This window comes from Ursus arctos, unplaced genomic scaffold (assembly GCF_023065955.2).
Source record: "Ursus arctos isolate Adak ecotype North America unplaced genomic scaffold, UrsArc2.0 scaffold_14, whole genome shotgun sequence".
Taxonomy (NCBI): domain Eukaryota; kingdom Metazoa; phylum Chordata; class Mammalia; order Carnivora; family Ursidae; genus Ursus; species Ursus arctos.
The window spans coordinates 36347313-36357250 of NW_026622808.1; the positions used below are offsets into that span (position 1 = coordinate 36347313).

Here is a 9938-nt window from a genome sequence, read left to right on the forward strand (position 1 = left end):
ATGTGCCCCTTGCCCTCTCTCCTGGCCTTTCTGACCCCCAGGCAAAACTACAGCTACTACAGCCGATACCCAGGCGGCAGCTGGGACTTCGAGTGGCCCCGAGGCTACCATCACCCCCAAGGCTTCTTGGAGGATGAGGACTCGCCCGTTTGCTATGATTCCCGGAGATCTCCAAGGAGACGCCTACTACCTCCCACCCCGACATGTGAGGCCAGATTTTTTGTTTTGGGTGAAGCCTCCCAGAGAATAGTGTGCTCCTCCCCCAACCCCAGCCCTGAGGAACAAGTGTGACAGATGTGGTCGCGCTGTGCTAGGGCCTGTCAGTTCGCGAGACCAGCCCCCCGGTTGGGGACCCTATCAGTATCAGCTTTCCCTTCTGTCTCATCCGTGTCCCCTGTGATTGAGCTCAAACCACTTCTGCGCCATTCTTGACTCTCTGAGCACAGAGAAAGGCAGCGTGCGGTCCTACAGTACATAGGATCTTCTGAGAGGCTTTTTGTGCCCGTTATCGTTGCCGTGGAGCCCGGGGTCTATCACGGTGTGCACCGTGGGGTTGTCAGGCCCTCTCCGTGGATGTGGATGGGGTAACCGACCCTCAGAGGGAGGGCGGAAGTGAGCAGCCCCTGTGCAGAGCTGGACCTGAGCCCAGGCCTCTCCCACCAAGCCCCCCCCAGCCTCTGAGGGGCCCCTGGGGACTCTTGGTGTCTGTCTCTGCTCAGTCCCCACCAGGGGCTTCCCCTGTCACCACCACCCCCCACCCCCATCTTCGCCACGTGTCAGCCAGTGCCCTTGCTCACGGGGCAGGTTTTGGGTCAGCACCCCCATCCTGGGGCTGGAGGAGTCCCATCCTGCTGAGGAGAGGCGGGGGGCTGGCTGTGCCCCACCTGGTTTTCTTACGCAGGTGGCGTAAGCAGGACTGCAGATGTGGCTCGCCCCCCAGTGAGGGACTCGGGCCGGAGTAAGAAATGAAGCCGTGGCCCCTGCCCGCTCCCAGCCGGGCAGTTGGATTTTGCACATGGGGGCGTTTTGGTGATGGTTAAAGAATATCCATTCCTGGGGTTTCTGAGGAGTGAAGCATATTTTTGAGCAGGACTGTAATCAGTAACCAAAAATAGCCAAGACACATTGGCTCTGAGTCGGCTGACTCCGTGCTCAGTAGCCAGTCCAGCTGGGCGGCGCCCGGGGCCCTCTGCGTCTCGCCTGCGATTGCAGCCCTGCTGGGCAGTGTCAGCAGACCCATTTCTATGGTTAATATTCAACTCTGCAGCCCCAAACACGTGCCGCCCAACAGAGCAGTTCTGAGCTCCCTGAACGCGGGGTGGCACCTGCAGGTGAGCTGGGCAAAGGCCCTTGCCCGTGGACTGCCCTGCCCTCCCTGGACTTCCCTATGTCCCCTACGGTGGCCACATTACTGCCCACCATTCGGAGGCGCTGCCCGGATGAAGTGAGGAACCTGAGTGGGCCAGAGCACATGCCCTCCTTATTTGTAAGGGCAAATCAATAAAGCGTATTTTATTTGCTTTGCTGCCCATTGCTTCAGACATGGGCTGGGAGAAAATGGAGGTCTTCGGCCTGTGTTCTCAGCAACAGTGGGATTACTTCCTCTGTCAGAGCTGGTTGTGCACAGAGCCGATCAGTGTATCCAGGGACCGATTTTCAAAACCGAAAGGCACTACCTGAATGAGAGAGACGGTGGTTTCCTCTCCTGGCTCCGAGCCTCTCGCCCTGGCCCGCTGACCCTAGGAGGGTCCTCAAGGGTGTGCCGACGAGGGAGGCCCCTCCCCCTTAGAACACTCTTCAGTTCAGCCCCTGTGTGGTGCAGGGAGGCCAGGCTGTCTGATGAGGACAGCAGCCGGTGTGCAGCTGTCTGTGTCCCATGGAGGCGACTTGACGAGGAGGAGGCGGTGGTGGCTCAGCATGTCCCTCAGAGGTGCCTCGAGCCTGCGTGGCCGGGACTGCTTGTCTGTTCTCCCCGCCCTGGGCTCAGCCCAGTCCTCCCACACTTTCGGATTAGAGCTCTCAACAGAACCCAGTTCGTGCCGCTTCATGTGACTCGCAGGAGGCCTGGGAGGCTCGGCCCTGCAGTTTTCCAGTAAGGGAATCGGGGGTGTGGAGTTTTGCGGGGGCATGAGAAATGCCCTGGGATCTTAGGAGGCAGAGACTGAGAGACCTGGCTCCTGCCTTGCAAACTGTCCGTTAAGGCCCCCAGGCCGTGTCTCTAGGGCCAGCACCTTTGAGGGTGGACCTTTTCCCAGGGGGGAGCCTCTGGCCTGTGGTTGGGGGCCCAGAATTCAGACCAACCTCCCGGGCCCTGTGTCCTGTGAAGACACAAACTCAGGCTCTCTCGTCATTGCTCAGCCTGTGTACGAGCGTCTATTTCAAGTGGCTGTTCACGGGACAGCCGTGTTAACATCAGAGGTGTTCTTGTCTGTTTTTGCCTTCAGTGCTGGAGAAGCTGGGTCTTCCCCAGCCAAAGAATTTGTTTCTTACCTGGGTGAGCTGATAGCAAGTCAGTCCCCTTCAAGCAGGTATAAGCCAGGGGCCCCAGAGACACTTAGCATGCCTGCAGGGAGGCAAGGGGGCAGCAGCAAGGGTTCGCAGGATTCTAGAATGACGTCGTGTTCTTGACCTGCCGTGCTGTGTTGCCCACAATGCGTATATGGGGCCAGGGACGTCTGGTGAGGACAGCTGCCCTCTGGAGCCTTCAGCTCCGCCCCGTGAGAACAGGCACCATGGGTACGAGAAACCAGCCTGCACTTATAAAAACATCCCTCGGTTGGGCAGCTCCTTCATCCCCCCAAGGTTCCGAGACCTCACTCCCATAAGTCTCGCCTCCTCTTGGGCCGCCTGCTGAGGGTCCGGGGGCCCCACGGAGCGCCTGTTTCATGGCTGCCGCTGTGCTTCGCTTCTCAGCCCACCGGAGATCCTCCTTCAACTTCGAGTGCCTGCGGCGGCAGAGCAGCCAGGAGGAGGTCCCGCCGTCCCCTGCCCTCCCCCACCGCACAGCCCTGCCTCTGCACCTGATGCAGCAACAGGTGAGCTGGCCCACCTGGTCTGGACGCCACAGGCCCGAGGGGCACCCTGTGTGGGACCCACCCTTGGGACACCCCTTCCCTTTGGTGCCAGCAGCAGGAGGGAAAGAGAGACCCTTCTCAGACACTGTGCTTCAGTCCTGCAGCAACCCTGCCAGGTAGACACCATCACGAACCCCATTTCACAGAGGAGCAGATATCAGGGAGAGGGTAGGTGACTTGCCTGAGCTCACACAGGAGGCGCGTGACCAGCTGACCTGCGACTCCGAGGCTGGGCTCTCGGCCTTGGTGCCTGCTGTGTTCTCTCCTGGGCACTGAAGATGGGACCTGGCACAGTCCCTGGCCCAGGGGGTGGTGGCCGCTTGCCCGATCCTGGACAGTCAGTGCTGCCCTTTACCTGCTCTGAGACATCGTTCCTTCATTAAGACATGTCCGGAGAGCCCTTTGCAGGAGGTCCTGCCGTCCCCCATTGCCGTGGAGCCCGGGGTCTATCAGGATGCCATGGTCACAGGGCTGGGTGAGCCTCCGAGCCCGCTGCAAGGAGAGGGTGCGGGCCAGGGAGAAGGACCCGTCCACAGTGACATGGCTGGACAGGAGGGAGCCCAGGGCCTGGGGCGGGGGCAGAGGGCTGCAGCCCACTCACCAGGGTTTTGCCTCAAGGGCAGGAATAGGGCATTTTTTCTTCCTGCAAAGAGCACATCAGAGATGTGGTCCACTGTGTACCTGTGTCAGGGGTCGGCAGGCGTGCGGGGAGCCCCCGGTCTGCAAATGTGCAGGGCCAGCTCCCCCCCACCTTGCTCACCACCGGCATCCTGAGCACGTGAGCACGAGCTTCCATTTCAGGTGTTCTGTTCAGGTCTCTCTGCCAACTTCTTACTTTTCTGCCTTCAGTTTTTCTATTAATTTGTATTCGTGTCCTGCTTTGTTGTGGAAGGACAAAGCGTGGGAAGGCCCAGCCATCAAATGTCATGAACCAAGCAGGCCCAGAAGTCTCCGTGGGCACGTGCGTGCAAATGCCCCTCCCTCTGCTGTCTGGCCCCCACGAGGGCCAGATCTGTGTCTGCACTGCCTCCCTCGGGTGGCCACGGCTTCCGGTTAGGCCTCTGTGGCCCTCCGTGGCCCTCCGTGCAGAGAGGGAATGCTGGGCTGGCCGCTGGGGTGCAGCTGGAGGTGGGCAAGCAGGGCTTGTGCCCAGAGCTCCAGAGCAGAGTGGATGCTGGCTGGTGTGACGAAGGGCACTAGAGCAGAGAGAACCAGCCGTGCTCCTTCCGAGGGCTGGGAATGACTCGTTTGCCCCGCATGTCCTTCCATATTTAAACGGAGAGCGAACTGGGTGGTGTGTTCATACCCCACCAGCTGAATGTCTCCCCTAATTCTCCACTGCTTGGCTACAATTTCACGAATTAGCGGCTGATGCCTCCTTAGGAACAGTCATGAGAAGTGCCTTATGGATCTGGGGAAACCAAAAATAGTCTGCCCGAAAGCCACATTTTACTGCCCTTGTCCTTTCCATGTCCTTGTCCGCGGCCACCCCTGTGCGGCAGTGCCTCCTGCTTGGTGTGCGTGGGGAGGCCTGGGGCCCCCCCCTGAGGACCTCTGGCCCCGGCACCTCTCGTCTCTCTCCAGATCATGGCAGTTGCGGGCCTGGATTCCAGTAAAGCCCAGAAGTACTCGCCGAGCCACTCGACCCGGTCATGGGCCACCCCTCCGGCGACCCCTCCGTACCGGGACTGGACGCCATGCTACGCACCCCTGATCCAGGTGGAGCGGCCGGATGCCCTGGACCAGGTCAACGGCAGCCTGCCATCCCTGCACCGGAGCTCATGGTACACGGACGAGCCCGGCATCTCATACCGAACGTTCACACCAGCCAGCCTGACTGTCCCCAGCAGCTTCCGCAACAAGAACAGTGACAAGCAGAGGAGCGCAGACAGCTTGGTGGAGGCGGTGAGTGTGCCACGGACGCGCAGGCTCCGGGCACAGCAGAGGGGCACCCGCAGGGGCGTGGTGGTTCCGAGGGTGGGCGGCTCCAGAGCCGAGCTGGGTCCTTTTTCCTCTGGGTCGCGCCCGTTGCTTGGAAGCAAAGATGGTCCCTAGAGCGAGTGTAAGAATACCACCCGTGCCCGTCCTCCGCATGGGGCTGACCTAAGGATTACACATGCTGGGCCTGCACGCATCACCAGCCCCCACTGAAGCCTTTCCCCAGTGGGGCTCACTCTCGGGCCCTATGTGGCGTTCGATCTCTGTGACGTTTCCAAGCCATTCACATTTAACTGTCACGTGTGAGGTCTAGCGAACAGGATTGGCTGAGTCCCAAAAGCACGTCATTTGGTTAGTGCCTGAGGTGTCTCCTCTGTCATTTTCCTGGCAAAGCCTCATAAGGCATTCATGCCGTCGATCCTCTGTCCCGTGCAGGTCCTGATATCTGAAGGCTTAGGACGGTATGCAAGGGACCCCAAATTTGTGTCGGCAACAAAACACGAAATCGCCGATGCTTGTGACCTGACCATCGACGAGATGGAAAGTGCAGCCAGCAACCTGCTCAACGGGACCGTGCATCCGCGGGCTAACGGGGGCGTGGGCCCCGTCTCCCATCGGCAGGACTATGAGCTCCAGGACTTCGGGCCGGGCTACAGCGATGAAGAGCCCGACCCCGGAAGAGATGAGGAGGACCTGGCAGACGAAATGATCTGCATCACCACCCTGTAGCCCCGGAGAGGGGCAGACTGGCTCTGGCCTCAGGTGGGGCGCCGGAGGGCCAGGGAAAAAGTGCCTCATAGTTAGGAAAGGTTAGGCACTAGTGTGGAGTCCATATTCAATTAGACTTTTGTACAAGTGATGTCATGCTCACGGAAGCCATAAACCTGGTAGGGGACAGCCGCGCACCCGTGCCCAGCCCCAGCTGTGGGAAGCAGCAGGTCCGGCTCTCCGGGGGAGGACCCTCGAGGAGGTGGGACAAGCCCTGCCCGCTTGTCCAGGGCACGCCCCCCCCGAGGCTCTCACCCGCGCCCACCCACCTGCTGGCACGGTGGGGGAGGGCAAGGTGATGACGATCACCACACCTGTGTCATTACCTCAGCCATCGGTCTAGCACATCAGACATTCCCTGGGCCCAGCATTTCCATTTTTAAACCCTTTCCCCCCAAACACACTGCTTCCTGGTTTCTGTTTAGCTGTTCTAAAATACAGTGTGTGAATCAGGACCTACCAGCCGTCGTCTGGAGAGGGGGGCAGGACCTTATACACGAGCTCTTCTGTTGTGTGACCCCAGTTTACAAGAGAGAGTGTCACTCAGTCGGTGTCTGACTGTCAGCTCAAGGGCAACAGTAAACTGGAAGAATCATGCACTCGCAACCAGGTAAACTACGCTAGTTTGTTTAAAAATTACAGATTTACTGTACATGACTTGTACTATAATTTGTATTTGTAAAGAGATGGTCTATATTTTGTAATTATTGTACCGTATTTGAACTGCAGCAATATCCATGGGTCCTAATAATTGTAGTTCCCCACCGAAATCTAGAAATTACTAGCATTTTTACTCGGGCTGTACAGAAGTAGAAGAAATAGAGCCAATTCTCATTTATTCCGTGAAAATCTTTTGGGGATGAAATTTTAAGTTCAAAAGAACTTGACACTATAGAGATTTTTTCTAAAAATATTTTGAGTCACTCTAAATCTACCTTTACGTGAGGTATACCAGATGACTATTTGCAGCCTTTGCTTCGGGCAAGAGTTCCAGGATTTGAGAGTGCGCCTTTGGTCCACCATGGGTCGCAAGTGTCTCTGATTTTACTAACCCTCCAGCAAGCTCATCCCGTCGGTTGAGCTGGTTCCTCTGACCCTGTGGCATTCACAGCGGCCCCTCAGCTGCCCCCACAAGACCTTTTTTGCATCTCTGGTGTAGAAATCATCGCAGAGGTGAATGAAGTCCCTCTGCCCTTGCTCCCTGAGGATGGATGCTGCTGCCTGTCTTAAATAGGGGTGCTGGGGAAGGGGGGGCGGAGGGGCAAAGCGATGAATCTGCAGGATTGGAACGTCGGGTCTGTCCAAGTCGTATCGTTGCCTTTTTACACAACACTGCTGTACTGTGTGTTCTCTTTGAGGGCTTTTATATGCAACTGAATGAGGGCTGAAGTTTTCATTAGAACGTACTCGCACTCCGATTGTACTTCCTGATGAAAACCCACTTTTGGACCACGAGACCCACCAAGGCTTCCCTTTCTGTTCAAGGAGTCATGCCGACTTTGTCAAGTTACCTTGGCAGGGATTCCCTGCGGTCAAAAAAGACAATGAGCAGTTTTTGGTTCAAAATTTTTAAATATTACCTAGACAACCTGTTAATGTTTTGGGTTTGTTTTTTTGTTTTTGTTTTTTTTTTTTGTAAATAACAATACTTTGTTATGAAGACCTTACAAACCTCTTCTTAAGACATTCTTACTCCAGATCCAGGCAAAAACACTTCAAGGTTTGTAAATGACTATTTCCTGACATAAATTTTTTTAATTAAAATGCAAAATGTTCTTCAGAATAAAACTGTGTTAATAATTTTTATTGTGCGAGGGAGCCGTCGTGGCAAAGAGCTGGTGTGGGCCGGTGAGCGTTGCAGGAGGGGCTGGTGCTGGGTGAGGACAGTCCTGGGACTGCGTAGCTTCTCTTACCCTCACGGCTCCCTCCTTGGTGCCCACGGTCACTCAGCACCAGCTGCAGAGAGCACGGTTTCTCCTAACGGGCTAAGCCACCATCCCCGTCATCTTCGCTGGGCATTGCTCTGTGTGGTTTCTCGGCAGCAGCCCTACCAGGATGGCATTTTCCGGCGCAGGCCGCCATCTTTCCCCAGCCTAACAGGCCTGTGTTAAGTCTGGTTCAACCTCCCATCTACCATGAAATTGTTCTTTTTAAGAACAAGTTGAAGTTGTAGAACGATGTTTTTTTCCCTTCAGGAAAGTTTTAAGGTGAACTGTCTCCCCAGTTTGGCCCCCCTGTCACCCCCCAAAAGTCATTTTGCTGTGTCCCCAGGAATAGTACATTTGGTTTTGTGTTTTTTCCTATCACAAAAGGAAAGGGCAGCTCTGATTGAACTCCCCACCAGCAGGAACCCCGTTGACAGCCTTTTCTCTGGTTTCTATCCAGGCGGCCGGGCCAGACAGGGCTTTCCAGCTCCATTCCCACCTTCGGGAGCCCGCCCAAGGCCGGGAAGCTGCTCCGTACGCAGTGTGGGCTCTACCTGCCTTACTGCTGACCCGGGCAGTTGACTTCACGTTGTTTCTGTTTTATGGTCTTCAGTGCCTTTGCCACTTGCCTGTTTTCCTACAGGTTTCCCGTCAGGATGGGCCATAGGTTTGTTCTAAAAAGTGGTCTGCGACAGAGCTCCAGCTCCTTCCCTGACTCAGAAACAGACGCCAGCGAGGTTTGCATGTGTTGACCAAATTTTTATTTCTCCAAAAGGATATTCCTTCTTTCCTGGGGACATGAGAGGGCAGGAGAATGGGGAACAGGCCCGGGGCCGCTGCCTCCAACGCGGGAGCCCCAGCGAGAGTGGCCTCACAGACACCGGTGGGGACGGTGGCAGGAGAGGGGACCAGGGACGCTGCCTGGCTCTCGAGACAGAGCTGGTGGAGAGGGCGTGCATTTTCTTCTCGTTTTTTAAGAGAATACAGGTATTAGATCTGATGTTGAGCTGGTGGAAACAGGAAACGGCCTTTTTGGGGAGGAACAGGGTTTGGCTGGAGAACAGGCTCTATTTGAATTTATGGAAACGAGGATTCCCACAGCCGGCCCTGGAAGCAGACAGGCACATCCCGGTGCCAGGATCCGGCTTCCAGGAGCTGCCAGTTCCTGGTCCTGCTCTGGCGGGCTGCTCCTCCCCGTGCGTCCTGTCCCCAGCCCGACCAGGAAGAACCTTCTGCTCGTGCAGCAGTTCGGACACATAGGCTTCTTCGAGGGGTCCGTGCTCAGAGCCTGGTTCAGGTACAGCCACAGCTCAGTTCCACTTTCTCAACTATTGTTTGCAAAGCACATTCCTCCATTTCTTCGTGTCACGGGCTCTTTGCTAAGGGGCTTAAATAAGCTTCCTCCCAGGGCTGTGGGCTGGCCTGGTGTTTGGGTGCCCCGAGGGCTGCCTGACCCAGCGGGCACTCTTCTCCCCTCCCTGGCTTCCCCATGGCAGTGGAACTTGGAGACAGCCCGCTGTTGCGACACGGGCCACGGTTCCACTCTGCCAGACGGCTGCACGCTCACCTGTCAGGGCTCGAGCAAGCAGCCGCCCCTGAGCCCAGTATTCTGCCCTTTGGCTGAACCCCAATAGCACAGCCTTCCACTCGGACTTCCATGGGGCCTGGGTGTAGAAGACGCACTGTCTTGTCTTCTGAGACTTACTTCTGCACGTGGCGAAAGTGTGCGATCGTATGGAACAAGGTACGTACAGTGAGACTGCAGCCAAGAGCGTGAGAGGGGCCGGGAGGTTATCCAGCCGCACAATACGACGCACCTCCTCTGACAACAGGTCATTCTGCTTGTCTTACGCTGCAGACATGGTAGCAAACCAGCCGCTGGCCCAGAGACCGAGACCACCGCAGCACACAGAGAGACCACGGAATGGCACGGCTGGGCCACCTGGCCTGCCCGCCCTAGAGAAGGTCCGCACGGTTACGCTCAGGCCTGAGACCCCTCTATCCATCAAACTTGCAACTTGGCCCTCCGAGCAGGGGTGGGGGGCGGGGGTAGGGCGGTGGTTGGCGCCTGCACTGCCCCGCTGTTCTTTCACCCCTGCAGGTGGCTCCAGGGCCCTGAGGCTGGTGGCTATGGACCAGGGCTGCGGGGCAGATGGGGGACCTCTCTAGGAGAAATACATCTCTTGGCCGCCTTAGACCCTCCCTTGGAACAGAAAATAAAGCAAGAGGCAGG

The 9938-nt window shown here is 57.0% G+C and overlaps 1 protein-coding gene across 2 annotated transcripts in view; it reads left to right on the forward strand.

The window, feature by feature from the left end:
• The window catches only part of CACNA1D (calcium voltage-gated channel subunit alpha1 D), a 291334-nt gene extending 283766 nt beyond the window's left edge, over window positions 1–7568 (forward strand). For both annotated transcript variants that reach the window (XM_057311797.1, XM_057311796.1), the window contains 4 exons: window positions 42–205; window positions 2914–3035; window positions 4659–4979; window positions 5448–7568. In XM_057311797.1, the coding sequence (XP_057167780.1) occupies window positions 42–205; window positions 2914–3035; window positions 4659–4979; window positions 5448–5741 (901 nt within the window). In that variant the 3' untranslated portion in view covers window positions 5742–7568. The remainder of the gene's footprint in view (window positions 1–41; window positions 206–2913; window positions 3036–4658; window positions 4980–5447) is intronic.
• Window positions 7569–9938: the final 2370 nt, after the last annotated feature.